The sequence below is a fragment of the Palaemon carinicauda genome, unplaced genomic scaffold (genome assembly GCF_036898095.1).
Source record: "Palaemon carinicauda isolate YSFRI2023 unplaced genomic scaffold, ASM3689809v2 scaffold6, whole genome shotgun sequence".
Lineage (NCBI taxonomy): Eukaryota > Metazoa > Arthropoda > Malacostraca > Decapoda > Palaemonidae > Palaemon > Palaemon carinicauda.
The window spans coordinates 714,799-736,219 of NW_027171871.1; the positions used below are offsets into that span (position 1 = coordinate 714,799).

At 36.8% G+C, this 21,421-nt stretch overlaps 1 protein-coding gene across 2 annotated transcripts in view; it reads right to left on the reverse strand.

The window, feature by feature from the left end:
* Positions 1 to 21,421, reverse strand: part of LOC137637238 (putative ankyrin repeat protein RF_0381) — an 80,707-nt gene that overhangs the window by 47,696 nt on the left and 11,590 nt on the right. For both annotated transcript variants that reach the window (XR_011043491.1, XM_068369498.1), the window contains exons 3-8: positions 19,011 to 19,142; positions 18,492 to 18,575; positions 8,925 to 9,035; positions 8,547 to 8,642; positions 8,290 to 8,379; positions 2,817 to 2,903 (exon numbers count right to left, since the gene is read on the reverse strand). Coding sequence is in view for 1 of the 2 variants with exons in the window: in XM_068369498.1 (XP_068225599.1) it covers positions 2,817 to 2,903; positions 8,290 to 8,379; positions 8,547 to 8,642; positions 8,925 to 9,035; positions 18,492 to 18,575; positions 19,011 to 19,142 (600 nt within the window). In the remaining variant the exon portion in view is untranslated. The remainder of the gene's footprint in view (positions 1 to 2,816; positions 2,904 to 8,289; positions 8,380 to 8,546; positions 8,643 to 8,924; positions 9,036 to 18,491; positions 18,576 to 19,010; positions 19,143 to 21,421) is intronic.

Genomic DNA, 21,421 nt, shown 5'->3' on the forward strand with positions numbered 1-21,421 from the left:
CTGAGACAGGGATGTGTGATGTCACCGTGGTTGTTTAAATTGTATGTTGATGGAGTGGTGAGAGAGGTGAATGCTCGAGTGCTTGGACGAGGATTAAAACTGGTAGACGAGAATGACCATGAATGGGAGGTAAATCAGTTGTTGTTTGCAGATGATACTCTACTGTTTGTGGAAGCAGAAGAGAAGCTTGGCCGATTAGTGACAGAATTTGGAAGGCTTATGAGGAGGGAAAGTGGTGCGAGATTGAATGTCATGTTGAATGGAGAGTTACTTGAGGAGGTGGATCAGTTTAAGTACTTGGGGTCTGCTGTTGCAGCAAATGGTGGAGTGGAAGCAGATGTACGTCAGAGATTGAATGAAGGATGCAAAGTATGGGGGACAGTTAAGTGAGTAGTAAACAATAGAGGGTTAGGCATGAATGTTAAGAGTTCTGTAAGAGAAAGTGATTGTACCAACTGTGATGTATGGATCGGAGTTGTGGGGAATGAAAGTGACGGAGAGACAGAAATTGAATGTGTTTGAGATGAAGTGTCTAAGGAGTATGGCTGGTGTATCTCGAGTAGATAGGGTTAGGAACGAAGTAGTGAGGGTGAGAACGGGTGTAGGAAATGAGTTAGCATCTAGAGTGGATATGAATGTGTTGAGGTGGTTTGACCTTGTTGAGAGAATGGAAAATGGCTGTTTACTAAAGAATATGATGAATGCAAGAGTTGATGGGAGAAGTACAAGAGGAGGGCCAAGGTTTGGGTGGATGGTTGAAGTGAAGGAAGCTCTGGATGATAGAAGGATAGATGTGAGAGAGGCAAGAGAGCGTGCTAGAAATAGGAATGAATGGCAAGCGATTGTGACACAGTTCCGGTAGGCCCTGCTGCTTCCTTAGGTGCCTTGGTTGACCGCGGAGGTAGCAGCAGTAGGGGATTAAGCATTATGAAGCTTCATCTGTGGTGGATAACGGGGGAGGGTGGGCTGTGGTTCCCTAGCATTACCAGCCAAACTCGGTTGAGTCCCTTGTCAGGCTGGGAGGAACGTAGAGAGGAGAGGTCCCCTTTTTTGTTTAATTTGTTTAATGTCGGCTACCCCCTAAAATTTGGGGAAATGCCTTGGTATATGTATGTTTATGTGATTCTATACCATGGACTCCTCTTTATAGTGGGTTTCTGAGGGCAAATAAATTTTTGTATTTATTTGAATTATTTTTCGTTAAAAAATAGCGATCTTTGGGCTTATAAAGGTTTAGATATCTAAATTAAAATAAATATGAAACATTAAAATAAGGGAAAAGAAATATTAGATTTCTGCATATAGTTTGGGGGTTTTCAGCTCCCAAGAGGTGGGGGGGGGGTGTCACTAGAAAGGTAACATCAGCAGCGATAGCCGAGGGTCTACCAAGGAGATTAGGTGTCCAAAGACGAAAGCTTGAACAATAAAGAGGAGGAAAAAAGTGAAAGGGCAGAAATTATGGAGAGAGGAAAGACTACTAAACATGAATATGCATATGGATTGAAGAATAATATAGAGAAAAGACAATTAAAAATAAGGTGATGTCAAAGAGAAAGGAAGAGGAAACGTAAAGAGCAAACGTGGAAAATGGAACAGCAAGGATGAGAAAAAATAATTTGCAAAATGTGAGACATAGAAGAGTAAGAAAGGAAGAGCGTGTGTGAAAATGCAATGATATTGAAAATCAATGACAACATAAAAACATTGAAGAGAAGGGGGGGGGGGGGGGAAGGGCGGCGAGAGACGAACATGAAAATGTGGAAAGACTGAAGAACAATGGAGAGAAGAAACAATAAAAAGGATGAAGGGGTGTAGAGCAAGGAAGCGATAAGACAACGGGATTGTGTGGAGAAATCGAAAACCAGTGAGAAGAGACTGAAAAGCATAGAAAAGAAGAGACAATGTGACAATACGAAGAGACTGAAGAATAAGGAAGGGAACAGACAATGTGAAAATGTAGAATAAAATAGCAAGGAAGAGAAGAGACAACGTGAAAACGTGAAGATTGAAAAGTAAAGAAAACAAGGGGCAATGTGAAAATGAAAAGAGATTGAAGAGAAGAGATAATGTCACAATATGGAGAGACTGAAGAATATGAAAAAGAACAATGTGAAACTGTAAAGAATGAAGAGCGAAGAAAAGAATAGAAAACGTAAAAATGTGGAGATTAAAGAGCGAGGAAAAGAAGGGTCGATGTAGAAATATGAACAGATAGAAGAGCTTAGAAGGGAAGTGGTAATGTGAAAATGTGGAGAAATTAAAAAATAAGGAAGAGAGTAATGTGAAATGGTAGAGAGTGAAGAGCAAAGAAGAGAAAGACCAATGGGAAAATCTGGAGATTGAAGACTAAGTAGAAAAGACAATGTGAAAATACAAAGAGATTGAAGAGATAGGAAGAAAAAAGACAGCATGAATATGGGAAGATATTAAAAGAGCGAGGGATGGAAGAGACATGGAAATAGGAAGATATTGAAGAGCGAAGGAGGGAAAAGACAACATGGAAAACGTGGAGACTGAATAACAAGGAGAATATATGAAGTAAGGAAGAAATGGCACAATACAAATGTAAAGAGATTGAAAAGAAAGAGCGAAGAATTTACCCTAATGTATTGAAATGCCACTAACAACTTCTCAGAGTTTCTCAGTTTTCTTGGTAAATTGCGATCTCTCTTCTTCAAGCATCAAAATAAAATAATTAGAAAAAAAGCTCAATCTTATTTCTTATTGAGATTTCAAGGCTCCCAGAAGCATGTTAAAAAACTAGGCCAATACAAAGCGCTGTAATAGAAAATAAGACCAATAATATCTATACATACCAACATTTTCTTTTGCAGCACCAGCCTTTATGAGAAGTTTCAGAACTTCTGTCTGACCGCTTCGTCCTGCGCTGTTTATTATCCAGCCTGGTAATTTTGAGAATACAGAAGGATATATGAACAACAAAGAAATGGTCCAGGAAGGTAAATAAATTATTGTAAAACATTGAATAATTTGAAGGGTATCCTTTCTTATTATCTTGTGTGGGGTAAGCCAGGTTTATAACCATCCCTCTGTCCCTCGGATCCTAGAGTGCAGTGAGTTAGTATACATTGAGAGAGAAGGAAAATCTAAATTGTCCAGATTTCTGAGATTCTTAGGAGTGAGCGTTTAAATATATGAATCAAGGTTAATCTCAGAGCTTAATTAGACAAAACGGTGAATTTTTAAAAGAGCCTTGTTTTAAACAGATACATAATGAGTCCATAACTCAAATAGATGCTCAGTAATTCTGGAATTTAGTAGACTGGAAGTTTTTATTTAATGATACTAAAAAGATATGTCCACAGTGAGATGATTGACACACTGTGTTTAAAATGTTCCAGTTGTTCCAGATTCTTTGAATAGTGATATTCCATTGGCTATCAAAGTGGCATTAACCTAGTGTAAGGACATTTCTTGACAAATATTGATAGATATTGTCGAGGGTAATACATTAATTACAAGCAAAATTCCACTCTATTATAGCATATCACTCTTACGCATGTGTAATCTAGCCACCTAGGGAGATGTCAAAACAGACTCAATGAGTACCGGTCACAAGTGTGGACAAATAGAGATGGTTGGTGTCAGGAAGGGCATTCGACTGTAAAAACCCATGCCAAAACCAATGAAATAAGTCATAACATACATGAGAATAGTTCTAGAATGTACTCCGTAAACATCGCAAAGACATATCTCGCTAACTCTGTGACAAGGCAACTTAATCAAGAGTGGGTGCAGCTAAAGAAGTGAGCTCCAAATGGGATCAGAATTGGCCAGCTCAATATTGGGTCGATGACAGGAAGATGAAGAGTGTTGATATATATAATAAGGATAAAGACAGTGGATATTTTGTGTGTGAGGGAAACTCGATGGAATGGAAATAAAGCCAAAGAGCTGGGGGATGGCTACCAGTTAATCTATAGTGGAGCAAATGAGCAGGGTAGGAATGACACTGGTGTAGTGCTGTCTAGGAAACGAAAAATACAGTGACAGAAGTGAATAAAAAGAATGACTATATGAGTGAAGATATGTTATGGAGGGGAGACTATGAACATCATTAGTGCTTATGCACCACAAGTGGGGTGCACAGAGGAAGAAAAGAGATGTTTTTGGAATGGAATGAATGAGGCACCACAAAAACTAGAAGAGCATGAGAGGACTATAGTGGGGGCGGATTTTAATGGATACATTAGAGACGGAAATGATGAAACCCAGAAGGAGAGAGTATAGTAGGTTTTACTATGTCTCTTCGTATGGCAATAATAAGCACGTTTTTCTAAAAGAGGGAACATGTGATAATATACTGGAGTGGTGGCAGATGCAAGCAAATAGATTACTTCCTTTACAATAGATTAAGGCTGGTGGAAGTTAAGAATTGTAAAGTTATACCAGGTGACCATGTGGTCCCCAACTTAGGATCCTGTGTATGGACCTGAAGATGAAAAGAAAAAGGAAAACGAAAACGAATGGAGTACAGAAAATGAGGAGTATAAATTATTAGGGAGGGATAATGATAAGAGAGTGAGTTTAGAAGTGTTGGATGAGGTAAATCTGGAACTGAAGTTGTGGAAGAATGGTGGAGGCATAATACATCAATGACTGGAGAGCATGGAAAGGAAATACTAGGGGAAACATCTGGATATGGGAAGAAAGGGTTAAAAAGGGACAAAGAAAATTTGAAGGGTCATGGTTGGTGAAGGACAGAGAAAGATTAAGGGAAAGAATTAAAGAAGTTCAAAAGGTGGTAGCTCCAGCTGGGGCAAAGGCATATGAAGACGTTTATAATGAATTGGAAACCAAGGTAGGTTTGAATATCATGCTCAAACCGTCAAAAGCAAGAAATAAAAGAACGAAGGACATCACTCATATAAAGCAAAGTAAAGACGGGAATGGTACGGTCATAAAGAAGGGGGAAGACATCCTGAAAAGATGGAAAGAGTATTTCAAGCAACTGCTAAATGGAGAAAATGGAAAAGTTATAAGAAAGGATGGACAAGTAAACATGGGAATAGTAATGGGGTTCTCTAGGGATGAAGTGATACAAGCATAAAAGAGAAGGAGGAATGGGAAGGCAACAGGGCTGGTCTTAATTCCAGCTGAAGTTTGGAAAGCCCTTAGAGTAGAAGGGGTAGACATCTTGTGTGATCAAATGGTAAAAATATTTTAACAGGAAAAGATACCAGAAGAGTAGTAGGACAGCAGATTGATACCTATATTCAAAGATAAAGGTGATGACCAGAAATGTAGCAATTATAGAGGCATCAAACTAATGTCTCACATTTTGAAGATTCTGGAAAAAAAAAAAGTGATAGATGGCAGGCTAACAGAGGCAGTGAGAATAGGGAAAGAACAGTTAGGATTTATGGAGGGAAGTGGCAAAACGGATGAAATATTTTGCATAAGGCAGCTGATGGAGAAATTTTGAGGCAAACAGAGATTTGCATCTGGTATTCATAAACTTTGAAAAGGTCTTTGACAACATACCATAAAAAGAAATATAGGGATGTTTGACAGAAAAGATGTTATTGGAAAAGTATGCCAGAATGATTTAGATGTATAGGAATGTGTTTACTAGTGAGAAACATTGTTGGAGAGATACTTGGATTTGAGATAGGAGTTGGCTTAGATTAATGGTCGATACTTAACCTATTCATCTTCAACATTGTGATGAATGTAATGACTAAGGATGTTAGAGAAGTAGTGCCATGATGCATATTATATGCAGATGATATTGAGTTGTAAGCAGAGAAGAGGGAGGAGTTGGAGAGGTGGAGAGCACCCCTTGTAAGGAGATTAATGAGAATAAATATGTCAAAAACTGAATATACGTGTCCCCATATTACTGACAATGGTGGACATAGCATACGGATGGATGGCAAAACAGCTAGTATGAGGAAGACAGAGAAGATGGATGTAGCAGAAATGATAATGTTGAAATCGATGTTTGGAGTAAGAAGGGAGGGTTGGATTAGAAATAAGTATATAAGAGGATCGACAACGGTAGTTGAATTACCAAGGAAAATATACGAGGAAAACCTTAGATGATATGGACACCTATCGCAGATAAGAACATCATGTTGAAAGACATGTGATGGTGATAGAAGTCCGAGATAGAAGGAAGAGGGGAAGATATGCTCTGGAAAGGCATTGGCAAAAATGAAGCACAGAACAGAAATTGATGGAGATGACTAATTCCTAATGGTGATATCAAATAGAAATGGGTCAAAGATGAGAAGAAGAAGAATTTAACATTGTGTAAAATATTTCCAACCACAGCAATGTGTAATCAATATATATATATATATATATATATATATATATATATATATATATATATATATATATATATATATACATATATATGTATATATATATATATATATATATATATATATATATATATATATATATATATATATATATATATATATATATATATATATATATATATAGAGTATTATGATCACGTGATATTTACACTAGTAGAAGTAATCTTTTCACTATGTTGCACTTCTTTGCAGAAACTCTGGAAAAGCTAAGGGAAACTATCCACTCAGCAGCTTGCTAGGAAAACATTACAGTCTTACTTGCTTAAAAAAATCAGAAAATAAAAACAATGCTTATTCAGGCAAGTATTACAGGAATAACATGCGATGTAGGTCTTATTTGTAAATGGTTGGAGTAATAATATTTATTGTGCTGCATTAGATTTAAAATCTTTATAATTAAAAACACGTTCTCACACCACTTAATTACAAGGCTTAGACATGTATAGCCATAACGGCAAAATCTCAAATGATTACAAAATTCACCAGATTAGTAGACACCTTGATAATGTTATATCTTGTATATCTTAGAATCTACCCACCATTTTTTTTCACGTGCAACACGCACACTTATATCCTCTCGTTTAACTAGTTTTGAAGTAATTGCTCTTTTATGTCATTGAATGTCTAGATATGGTGAAAATGACACAAATTTCTAAGATCTGGGGCATATTATGCCTAAAGTATTCTGATCTGGTTTTCTGATATAATATAAAGATCTGCCTTAAAAGTTAGCTATAGTGAGTGCTCAAATGCAAATATGTTAAGATTCTATTGCCAAATTAACTGGCACTAAATTGTAACTTTTTTGTTTTAGCTACATTTCATGAATCTCTTTCGCTCTCTCACACAAGTAACTCTGATCGTTGTTAATCCAGAAGATTCTCTCTCTCTCTCCCTCTGTTCATTTTGACATTGGAATATCAAAATAGAGATATTTTACATTTGTATTGCTCTCTATAACTTTCATTCTCTTTTTACACATTCTCCCAATACCATAATCATTTTGCTTTTCAGGATTCTATAAAGAAATTTACCACGTACTGACACTGACAATAGTTGCTTCAAATCACTTACGAAAGAAATATGGGTGAAGTTAACTAGCTAGTTTGGAAAAATTAGCAATAAAAGTTTACCAGAAACTGCCATTTCCGGTATTCCTTAAATATTCCATAACATCCAGATACTAATCGTGATATTAGTCTTAGTATTAGTGACAGTTCTATCTTTACTTTTCACTTAACCTGCTCCTTTTATATATTTGCACAAGTTCTCGTGATATTTCCAAGCCTGTACTAAGGGAAGTTATATAAGCATGGTTTACTAATAAATGGTCTTGATATTTTATAAAGTAAATGATATATCAAAGTTGTGTGTATGCATAAGCTTTCAAGAAAGCTAATTATTTATGCGTTGATGGAAAAAAAAAATAAGACAACTTTTTCGTTTTCCGTCAGAAGATATGAAATGTATTAAAACATGCTACATAAAATGTCAAGATCTTCTACTGCACTTTTTACTTTACTTATTAATACAAAAACTGATAAAAGAGAATATATGTAAATAATACCTCCCAAGGCCTAAAGCCAGTCTTCCAAAGAAAGATTATCTCTGCGAGAAGGATTTAAAGAGCCTTACATACCCGTAGAACTGACAATAATGCATTTTCTACCTGGCCCCACCCTAGCGATCTCAGAAAGTTTGACAGAGTTTAGCTTTAGCTCAAATGTTACCAAAAGCCTTATTGAGACTGTGAATGAAGATCATACAATTGCTTCACTCTATCAAGAGTGGAGCTGTGAGTATCTGGGGCAAGGTGTCAATTTTCCTTTAACTCCCTTAACTACTAGTATACCTAGCATAGATTTGTAGGCATGCAAAGCCTTCCCTGCAAAACAGTATGTGTGAACACCGAGCAGGTGCAATTTACAATATCACTCACCTCTACCAGCGTTAACATCCACTCCAGCCGTTATAAATTCGTTGACAACATCTAGATGACCATTTTTAGCTGCTTGGAGCAGAGCAGACCCTGTAAATTTTATAACAAAAAACATAATAGTAAGTATTGGCATAGTTTTGCTTCCAGAGATACTAAAGAGTAAACAAAGGGTCTATAATATATATTTATATCAATAAAAAAGGATGACTCTGATGCATGAAAGAGTGTAAAATATCAATTAAGTTTAATGGGCTTACCATCATCGAAATTAACATCAGCTCCGGCTTGGATCAATTTACGAACAGCTTCTAAGTGACCGTTTTGGGAAGCTCCATATAATATGCCTATGCCATCTATAACAGAACAAAAATTTTTATGAAAAATCAAGTATTCTCACTTCATATAGCACCAGTGTTTTAAGCATCTTTTACAAGCAGATATGTAAGAGGGATATTCAAAACAGCATGGAGTAGCTAAAGTTTGTTATATGGATCACATCATAATTTTATCTAGTTCGACTATGGTAATTGCAATGAAATAATAAAGAATAAATATATCATAAGATAAAAATAGGATATGTAAAGTTGCTACAAAGCAACATGAACTGATTTACTAGTGTGCAAAGTTGTTCTTACACTTTTCAATTGTTACAGAGGCACCAGCTTCAATTAAAAGGTCGATAATTTCAAGCCTGTTGTCCTCCGCAGCTTTTGCTATAAGATTACCCTTGTAGAACTGAGACTCGTCTGTAACATATTTAGAATTTGCATTTATAGATCATCTTAGGAATTTATGGTTATGCTAAAATATCCATTTCTTCACTAAATCGATTTTGTTGTAGTAGATTTAATTCAACCAGATAATTAGACTGTAGGATATGGGGGAAAAATTTTGTCCGACATACACGATTCTTTAGTCTTTTAAAAAATTCATATCCAAACCAATTCTATATAAACCAATTTGATTCGAAATACTAATAAATAAAATTATTCATACATTTATTTCAAAGAAATGCCCAATTCCTAGCTGAGCCGACGTAAAGTACACCTTTCTGCTTACCTCAGCCCTAAATAGGACTCATCAATGTTTTCATACCTTAATAAAGTATTATGCAAAAGTTATCTCAATTCTTTTGTGCATTATTTACAGCATAGGAAAACACAGACTAAATTGATGGGGAGGCAAGATGTGAAAGAGACTTGAACTGCAGTTACACATTCTATTATATTACTTCCGTTAGCCGGAATCACCTATTCTTTTTTTCTCTCTCTTTTCTTTTTCTGTTAGGCACAGTCTGGCCATATATGCCCGGACAACCACTGATTACTGCACTTTGTGACAGACGTACCATTGACAGGACCATTGTTACGTCAATGATAGAGTAGTAATTTTGTTCAAAGTATGGGTTTAAGACTTATGAATGCATGTTCCCATTGGTCCATATTGGCGGCCAGATTTACGGAAACATAGGCCAGGTCAGGTCGACAAAATCTACATAGCTGAGGCTGTAAGCCTTGGGACTTACCCTGACCATGTCTGGACAATCTAGTCCATTTTTTACCCGTATATGTCTTGTACTGAACCTCGTTGTTGCTGGTAGTGTATTATAGTTTCGTTGTTTCTTACTCACATGGGTCTGTAGAGAAATTTTGGCTGGGGTGTCAGATCAGCAACCTTGGTGAACTCCACTGATTTGCCTAAAATCAAAACAGCTGCCGCTGGTAGATATGGAAAATAACTTTTTAATCAATTAACATACAGTAGCGTGTGATACCTCCTTCTCATACAAATTTGAGATGAGGAATCGATTTCTGAATTTGGTTGTGTGATTTAAGGTAAATTTTTAGTCAAAAGTCAAGTTCAATGCCATTTTTATATTACTGAGGGTTTAAAAATTTTAACCTAAGGAATTAATTTTGTGATTCGGAAGCAGATTCAGTATTAGTTATAAAGTTCAATGCCATTTTCGGTTAAATATCAAATTGATATTATGATAATGACATTTTCAGAGTTATGGTGCCAAAGCATTTATTTATTAACAGTGATTGCTCCCATTCATCATCATAATTGAAAGTATGATCAAGATGTCTAATTTCCTTTTCATCTTCCACATATTCTTCTCACTCCTCTTCCACCTTACCTTGGTCTTCCTTCCCTGTCTTAAATGGGTTGATGCAGGTGTCACTACATTCACAAGAACAGTAGACAGTACATGATATTTTTCCATCGTGACAACTGCAATGTTCAGTGTCGCAGGCTCTCACCGCAGCCCTACAGCTGCACTGCACTACATCCATAAGTTCTTGAGGTCTTGCGGGCTGATTGGAGGTTGCTGGTTTTGGGGTACTATCTTTGATTTCCCACCAATACTTCGTGATATCAAGATCAAGTGGAGCATGGCTGTCAGCAGATTTTGCGAGCATGGTCTGCAGATGAGCACATATGTGCAGGAACAGAGTGTGGTCTGCTAATGGTAGTGACCTCATCTTGAGCCGCTTGTCAGACTTCTTTGTGTACATATGGTACCTTGCCACACTTATTGTTGTCTCTTGCTGCAGACCATATAGAGCACAGAAAAGCGTCTGTCCTGCTTCCATCTCTGCATGGGTGGTATCTAGCTTGCCCAAGACAGAGTACAGGACTGGGAATAGTTGCTAGCTCCCAGGGTCTTCAGAGGCGACACTTTCCTTGCCATACAGGTATGGGGTGTTACCTGAACCAGTAAGATTGCGCATTCTCAGGATCTGCAGGCACTTGAGGACAAATTATGCACAGGTGGCATTGATATTCCAAAAAAAACTCCATGCCCCCACTCAATTTGCACTGTGGCCTGGATCTTGTTTTTTACAAGTAGAACGAATACATTTTGGTGGGATGCACATACAAATAACCCCGAACCCTTGAATCTTACTGATAACAGTCTCCTTAAAACAAAATGTCTACTATCGTAATCTTACAGCTGAACTCTTATACAGGAAGGATATTGAAAACTAAGCATGACCTTAAAATCATATTTCTTACAACTAAAAAGAATCACCAATCAAAATAATAATCACACTTAAAACTAATCATAAATCTGACACTAAATATACAATAAAGGCAACACCATTCATTAAAAAAAAAAAAAAAAAAAAATTTGAAATTAAAGCCACACTAACAACAAAATAAGTGTGTTTACATATATTATGTGGACACCAACACTGTTGTCCACAAGCTGAACTGTCTTTCACGGCACATTACCACAGCTCTGTGGTTAAGAGTAAACTGTGTGGCAATTTGCCACAACTGCTTCCCTGATTAGGGTTGTGGTTATTATCATCATCATCTTCGTCATCATCATCATCCTCATCAGCAGCAATCAAAACTCCAATCACTCCGGGTCATCAACAATCATATAAATCTAAGCAGTTGTATGAAGTTCTTTATCATAAGCCAAGTCATCAGCAATTATATAATTCTGAACATTCGTATCAAGTTCTTTATCATATGCCAGGTCATCAACAATCAAGTCCACATTCAAGAAAAAAAAATCTCTCCAAAGGAGGAATTAAAGCTTTTAGGAAAAACAGACACTTCCAAGCTAGTCAAACTAATTATAAATAAATCCAGCATCCACAAACACACTGCCTCTGTCTGCAGTCAAATCAAGAAAAAGCACTCGCCGAAGACATTCATCACTGTCATGACAACCTCAATCATTCCAACAGTCTTTCTCACAATAAACAATCATAACCATATCTACTTCTCTCTCTCTCTCTCTCTCTCTCTCTCTCTCTCTCTCTCTCTCTCTCTCTCTCTCTCTCTCTCTCTCTCTCTCTAGGATTTAGCAAAACAAAACTTGATCTTTTGCAACATCAGTGTCATCTAAAAGAATGCGAATCACTTGTGTGTCACATTAAGCATTCGTGGTAGTAGGTTGGCCAGGGCACCAGCCACCCATTGAGATACTACCACTAGAGAGTTATGGGGTCTTTTGACTAGCCAGACAGTACCACATTGGATCCTTTTCTCTGGTTACGGTTCATTTTCCTTTTGCCTACACATACACCGAATATTCTGGCCTATTCTTTACATATTCTCCTCTGTCCTCATATACCTGACAACACTGAGACTACCCAACAATTCTTCTTCACCAAAGGGGTTACTGCACTCACATTGTTCAGTAGCCACTTTCCTCTAGGTAAGGATAGAAGAGACTCTTTAGCTATGTTAAGCAGCTATTCTAGGAGAAGGACACTCCAAAATCAAACCATAGTTCTCTAGTCTTGGGTAGTGCCATAGCCTCTGTACCATGGTCTTACTCTGACTTGGGTTAGAGTTCTCTTGCTTGAGGGTACACTCGGTCACACTATTCTATCTTATTTCTCAGTTTTTTGTTTTGTTAAAGTTTTTTATAGTTTATATAGGAGATATTTATTTTGATGTTGTTACTATTCTTAAAATTTTCATTTTTTCTTGTTTCCTTTCCTCACTAGGCTATTTTTCCTGTTGGAGCCCTTAGGCTTATAGTATCCTGCTTTTCCAACTAGGGTTGTAACTTAGCTAATAATAATAATAATAATAATAATAATAATAATAATGATAATAATGATAATAATATTAATAATGATGACGTACGAGATCACTGTTATGTCTGCTTCATTATGATTGAACACACCATTACTAGCACTCTCCACGGGGATTTTTTTATCCAAAGTTGCAGGCCCTAAGAACTTCCGATAGCTGCAACTTGTTGTGCTTTGTGCTTATTCCTCAAGATGGCATCTCCACTAGGTAATGATGTATTGATGGTCAGGTTGTAGTTGACGGAGCCACGGCCAGCGCGTCGTATATGCTCATGGTCCTTCGTAGAAACATAGTGATAATTGTCAAAGACTAATACTTTCTTGCTAGGGAGAGAAGACAATCTTGTATTCATGGACTTAAATATGACAGACGCATCACCTCTCAATACCTAAACAATGTGGAAGAGGAGCTGGCTTGTATCAACATTGGTAATATCAGGAGGCAGTAAGTGTAGTGCCTGTATGCAAGATTTGTAAGCAACCATACTCTTGGATTAGTGAGGGAGGTATTGGGCACAAGCTTATACTAGAAGATGGTTGCTAGCTTCATCTGTCATTGCTGTCTGAGTGTCAGTGCCCTGAGAAATATAGTTTCCAGGTCAAAGATTGTTTTGTCCCCTACTTTCACACCTTTCCTTATCAGTTCCATTTTCTTGAAGAAGCTAGAGATGCCTGCAAGGAATGCATTGGGGAGAGATGTCTGGAGGGATGCCATCCTCTCACCTATGTGAACATTTTTGGCAACTTCCACATCAGCTTCAAGGGGGGATGAATCTGTCATTGGTAATGTTGTACAGGTGTAACGACTGATTTTCCAGTGGGTGAGACATTTTAGACAGCTCTAGCAAGATTCAACATCTGTCATCTGCATCCCTCTCCCTCCTATTCTTCCCTTCCTCCTTGTTACGTGGTTCACTGTATACGGTACTTACTGCAGATTTGGGATCAGGGCAAATGCACACCATGGTGTTCGAAAGGTATGCTGTGCTAGGAAAAGAATTCATCCAATCCTTTGCCATCTCTGGAGAAAGGGTTATACCCTTATGACCACTTTTCCCAATTCAAATGGCAGTGTGCTCACCAAACTGGTCAGACCTCACGTCATTCCAGCTACTCTCTTGGTGACAGCATGGCTCAGAGTTTTTGCTCACTTTACCACCTGAGACTAATTCTGAAACCAACTTCAACAAACTTGGGCTGGTCACTTTGACTGTGTAGGCCTGTGTGAACTATGATAGGTCATAATTGGCATTGTTACACTTGACCACCTGTGCCTCATGCTTGATCTGCCAGACCACAGAAGCAATGCTCCTCTCATCTGTATTGACACCTTAAATATCTTGAGACTTTTATCTAAAGATAACAATTATATCCTTACTCATGCTAAATATGACACGTCGATCATGCTTACCACCTAGATCCAAATACAAGGAATCCAATTTAACAGTATTCCACATTTTGGACCTGTCTCGGTTCATATATTCAATGAGTTCCTTCAGAACACTTTTCGGCAAGTCAACATGTTTGGGGCTTTCAGAAAACTGTTATAGCAGTGGACGAGGAGTTTACATTCCGCAGCTGGTAGATCAGAAACGAAGCAAGCAAGGTGCAACTTCACTCATCTAGAGACATCATCACTGGATTACTCATCAACTTCAAGGAGCATATCTTTCATAGTTGGGAGTGAGTTATGTTCTCTGCCAAAGCGTTCTTTAGTCATACACTTACGAACAGGATCACATCTGTCTGGGTGTCTAGCTTAAATGGGTAACCATTCCTTACCACAGAACATTTAGTCAGTCACGTTTGTACTTGACCACACCTTTGTCAGCTACGTTAATATGAGACCTTGTTGTTATCTTTACACCCTCATCTTCTGCTTTTCCTTTCTGTGACTTTATCGCTCCCACAATTTTCAAAAAAGGGCCAACATCCCCAACACCCTTAGCTTCACCACTGGTTGCAATCTGGGATATAATATGGCCACAGCATTCTCATTCACAGTTTTCCAACGATTAAGTTTTGTGAAGCAACATGGTAGGACAAACTGATGACAGGAGAAGTGCCCATGAAAAGGACATGACAATGATGGAGCCTTTTTTCTCCAATCCTGGAGGACCTTCTATAGGAAAAGAAGTTAATGGCACTCTCATTTAGAAAAAAGGGCACATGCCAAAGATGGGGCCCATTTCACCATCCGCTTTCCTCCTGGAAGATCTTAAATATACATACACACACACACATATATATGTATATATATATATATATATATATATATATATATATATATATATATATATATGTATATATATATATATATATATATATATATATATATATATATATATATATATATATATCATCCTCATCAGCATCTCCTCCTATGCTTATTGACGCAAAGGGCCTCAGTAAGATTTTGCCCGTTGTTTCTTCCTTTTGAGTTTTTAAATCATTACTTCTTCATTCATCATCTCCTACTTCCAGCATCATAGTCTTCAGCCATGTAGGCCTGGGTCTTCCAACTCTTCTAGAGCCTTGTGGAGCCCAGTTGAAAGTTTGGAGAACTAATCTCCCCGGCGTGTTGAGGATGATGGATGCCGCTGACTGTAGTGGATTTGAGTAGAATCTTTTTTTCAATCAGTGAAACGCTGGCTCCTGTGTCGACCAGTGCTTGAATGGATTTATCTGGCAGGTCAGTCCTAACTGCCAACATTCTTAGCCGTCCATTACGAGATATGGGGCATGGGCCAATGACCTCAGCTGCAATGCTGCTGCTCCCTAGTGCTGTGGGGGTGAGGTCAGGGGTACCCATGGAGGTCTTAGTGCCTGCTCTAACTCCGTCATCGATGGAAGCGCTGCCTCGGCTACTGTTTGCGATGTCATGATGGGGGCATCGAACTCCCTTGTCTCCCCCTTCCTCTGTTTCCTTTCTCTCGGATATTGGGCGGGGAGAGGTGTTCGTGTGCCACACCCCGGCTGCCATTGGCGTTTTTTGCCGAGCGCTCTCGAGATAGATGACCTTAGGCCTGACAAGTGTAACAGCCGGGGGACCCTTGGGTGTGGCACTCCACTCGTTGGTGCCCCTCTCCCCCACACTGCCAGTATCTTCTAACCTGCGGACTGCGTTCTCCCCTATCCCGCTTTGGGGGTTGATGAGTGCCTCTCATGGCTGCCAACTTCTCGGAATCGGGCCCGTTAATCCCAGTCATTTTTCTTCTGGCAAACTGTCTAAAATGTTTTGTATTGCACTCACTACATCTTCTAACGAGCGATTGTCATCAAACAAATAACAACATAAATACGGGTTTACTAATCTGTGAATATGTTTACGAGCAATCGCTTTTTTATCACCTTCTGGGAGATTGGCACTCTGGGTAACAAACGAATCGCAATGCCGAAAAATGTGAGTTGCAAAACCAAGAACGGATTCACCTTCCCGAATTTTGGGTTTGTAATTTTCTTTTAGGTCCCCCTTTCTCGTATCAGGTAAGGCATACTTCTCAATCAAACTTTTTTTTATTTCAGTATAACTTCTTAAACTGTCTTGTGGCCAACACATTACCTCCATTCCAGCAATTTGATTACTTGAATAGCTTTTTCTATTTCTGACCACCCATATGTGGCTACTTCAAAGTCTCTCAAAAACACTTCAATCGATTGAAACCCTTCGTTAGGCCGTTGATCATCAAAAAGCCTAACACTTGCCTGGAGTTTTGGCAACTTTCGAACTACGATTTGCGTATCTTCACTAGGCTGTGCATGTGTACTTTCACTTGTGTGCGTTTGGACTTTGTTTATGTACGTCGGATATGCTGTGGTTGCTCGTTCAGCCAAGAATCTGTTCATTAACTGTTCTAAATTTTCTAACTTATTTTCCAATTCTTACAATCTAATATCCTGTCTTTATTCTTCATCGGCAACGCTATACACTGCTCCTCTGTTTTCATCTCCCGCAGTAGCAGTGTCTGCTACATTGGTTCTCTTGTATCTAGGCATCTTGAACTTTTATTTTACCGGCTCAAAAAACAATTTCGCTCACAACATACAAAAACAGACGTATTTTTACACCTGACACCAATATGTCCCATGTTGACAGATAATGAGACATCGGAACATGGGTTTTCTTCACTTTATTTTACAAAAGGTTAGTAAGTACACCGTACACAGCTACACTCTCAGGTGAGAGCCTTGTCTACTCGAGCGCTCAAAGGCAACTAAACACTCCTCGCTATCAAAATGCAATCTTGCTACAACATGCTGAGTTATAGGTTTTTGTGGAATTCTCATAATTATAGAGTCCATTTGCCTTGACGTACAACACATATCTACATACAAGAATTAGGACATTTATATATATATATATATATATATATATATATACATACATTTTATATATATATATTATATATATATATATATATATATATACAGTATATATATATATATATATATATATATATATATATATATATATATATATATATATACTGTATATATATATATATATATATATATATATATATATATATATATATATATATATATATATATATATATATATATACACACATATATATATATATATATATATATATATATATATATATACATATACATATATATATGTCCCACTTTTACATAAAAATAATCTGGTCACATAAGTCATAACATGACCATGTGCTTGTTTAGATCCAGGACTCAAGAGGGCTGGCTTTGTTTGGGATAAAAGTCTCTAAAAGAGATATGTAGATCTTGGTTTGGCTCACCTCAACCTCTCATGTTTAGCTACAGAATTCAATTCAAGTCGATCTGGGAGAGACAAGTGTTCCCCTATGAACTTTTTAGATACCAATATGGCTTGGGGTGGCGGTCTCTTTGAATTTGCCTGGCCAGGTGCTCAGGTGTTAATTGACTAATTGACATAAGTCTTACCTGGGTCCAATATAGGGAAAATAAAGAGGGTACTCAATGGAGAGACAAAAGTGAAATAATTGAAACTTTTCGCTATAAGATCCTTGCTTAGAAAAAGAATGTGCGCTTTTCTCCTTTCTTGAAACTGAAGAGATTTGTTGGAATATTGTTGTGACTAATTTGTCTTTAGACATGTTCACTGTCATTCAATCATAGATGTGTCCATGTATTCAGTATAATGCAAACCACAAGGGATTTACATAAAACGTCTCTATGAATAAGCAAGGTTATTAGGATATTCATTCGTTTATTCTATCAAATAATGAGGAAAACAAAGAAGATTGTTACCCTTATATGGCATCCTTTGACCTTTAGCAAAGCTATGTTTTAAACTAACATTACTGACACAAATTTTTTATCAGATGATGAGTATTATCTGATGTTAAGTAGACTCCCAGATTTCCTGGCTGCAAGAAATGACCTCAAAGTTTAGTGCTCCCATTCTTCCTTCCATTCTTTCGACTTCAAATTCAAATTAATAGACTGTAGGACTCTTGCTTTATGAGTGAATTAGTTATGGACTGGGAATTTAAACAGAATTGCTGTAAAAACACTAAACAAAGAGAAAAAAATGTGCAAGAAGAAAAATAATTCGTGCCAATAAATGAGAAAACATAAAAAATTGTAATGCAAAAACTAGTTTTATAAGAAAAAAAAATTACTTACCTCCGTCAGGGTTTGCGCCAGATGAAAGAAGATATTTAACTATTTCGATGTGTCCTTCCTTGATAGCATACCATAAAGGCATTCCTGTAACATTAGCCATGAAATATTTCGCTAATTGATTACGTGTTTGAAAATATGCATGCAAACATGAAGACACCTAATACATGAAAGTAAATCAAATTAATATTTTCTAAAGTGCGGCTCATTCTTTAGGATGTTAATAATTTTTCCTAAAATTTTCTGACTTTTAAGTATGTAACTTGATACTTGCTACAAAAATCATGAAGGGAATTGTTTCAATCAAGTTTAAAAGGCTAATCTATGACTGGGCGTTCAGAAATCGACATAAACAATCCATAAACTTTAACAATATTGTTAATATAATATAATGCCAATTTGTGTATTAGTAGAATGCTATAGTGATTTTAACTAAGTATTCTACATGAAAGATGAATATTCAATTTCTATTAGAGCAAAAACTTATGGTCTCATCAAAAGACCTACAGAAAATGTACCTACCACTTCCATAGTTGACATCAGCTCCTCTTGAAACAAGATCTCTTACAGTCTCCGAGTTTCCCTTCTCAGCTTCCTTCCACAGATTCTCTCCAGTAGGTTCAAGAGACTTTCCACCAAAAAGCCGAGAGAGCCCTGTCAGCAGGAGAAACTAAAAGTTGTAATGAACAGCTTGTAAATCTTGATGCTTTTCCTTATCTACTTCATGAGGAATAATGGCTATGTTAATTTTGGGCATTGGAATAACATTAAAGCTACAAAATGATCAGATTTCATCTTCTAATGTTACCCTTTCAGTGTTGCTGACATCATTTCTAACCCTCTGGAGATCCGATGATGCATTCTACATCGAAATAATTATTCACCCTGGTGATCCAATACTTATTTTGTGGGAAAATCATGCATGACGATGTGCGTTAACCTAGAAAAACGATATTCACCATGCACATAGAAAAATAGTTTATCTGAAATAATGGCCTAACAGAAAACGGATAGTTTGCGCGCATGCACTGTGGGCTCCACCAAACACATTAGGTTCATATCGGTATGTGGCTCAGTGTAGATGTGCTTGAATTCACTAATAGAAAATATTTTTAGATTTTTTTTTACTGGATAGTGTTTTGCCGCTATTGTTTTTTACAGTAATTATTGCTTGATAGTGTCTTCCAGTACTTTCTGAGAGTATCTGAATACTTTTGAATAATTGTATTGCGATTTAATGGGAAATAAAATGAATAATCATCAGGTTGCTTGGCAGCCTCTTTCCTTGTTTGTCTTCGCTCATTTCGTGGATTATACAACAGTAAGTACAGTACCTGACTTCAAATTCAGGAATGAATTGTTCTGTACGTCTTTGTATAGTTGTGTGTATAAAAGACAAATTTTTCCATTTTTTATTATATATATATATATATATATATATATATATATATATATATATATATGTATGTATGTATATATATATATATATATATATATATAAATATATATATATACAGTATATATATATATATATATATATATATATATATATATATATATATATATATATATATATAAATATATATATATATATATATATATATATATATATATATATATATATATATATATATATATACCAGGGATTTTTTAATATTGCACTGTATTTCTATTTATTTTATAATAAAATGTTCATGTTTTATATATACAATTTGAATGCATAAATCTATGTTCGTCTACCAAACACCTTGGCTCATATTTTTGTGAGAAGCATAATCTACATATGCAACGAGTTTCTTTACTTGGACAAACTACATATCGTGTATAAAGTATGGAAAATAATGGGCCAGGAACGCCACCAGATCTACATTCAGGAAATGGAATTGATGCAAAGAGAGAAGCATCATCTGCATATGTAATGAGCTTCTTTACTAGGACAAACCACATGTGTATACAATATGAAAAGTAATGGGCGAGGAACACCCCCAGATCTACATTCAGGAAATAGAATTGATGCAAAGAGCGAAGCATCAACTGCATATGTAATGAGCTTCTTTACTAGGACAAACCAAATGTGTATATAGTATGAAAAGTAATAGGCCAAGAACACCCCCAAATCTACATTCAGGAAATAGAATTGATGCAAAGAGAGAAGCATCATCTGCATATGCAACGAGCTTCTTTACTAGGACAAACCACATGTCGTGTTTATAATATGAAAATCAATGGACCAAGAACACCCCCAGATCTACATTCAGGAAATGGAATTGATGCAAAGAGAGAACACCCGCAGATCTACATTCAGGAAATGGAAATAATGCAAAGAGAGAAGCATCATCTGCATATGCAACAAGCTTCTTTATTAGGACAAACCACATGTCGTGTATATAGTATAAAAAGTAATGGGCCAGGAACACCACCAGATCAACATTCAGGAAATGGAATTGATGCAAAGAGAGAAGCATCATCTGCATATGTAATGAGCTTCTTTACTAGGACAAACCACATGTGTATACAATATGAAAAGTAATGGGCGAGGAACACCCCCAGATCTACATTCAGGAAATAGAATTGATGCAAAGAGCGAAGCATCAACTGCATATGTAATGAGCTTCTTTACTAGGACAAACCAAATGTGTATATAGTATGAAAAGTAATAGGCCAAGAACACCCCCAAATCTACATTCAGGAAATAGAATTGATGCAAAGAGAGAAGCATCATCTGCATATGCAACGAGCTTCTTTACTAGGACAAACCACATGTCGTGTTTATAATATGAAAATCAATGGACCAAGAACACCCCCAGATCTACATTCAGGAAATGGAATTGAAGCAAAGAGAGAACACCCGCAGATCTACATTCAGGAAATGGAAATAATGCAAAGAGAGAAGCATCATCTGCATATGCAACAAGCTTCTTTATTAGGACAAA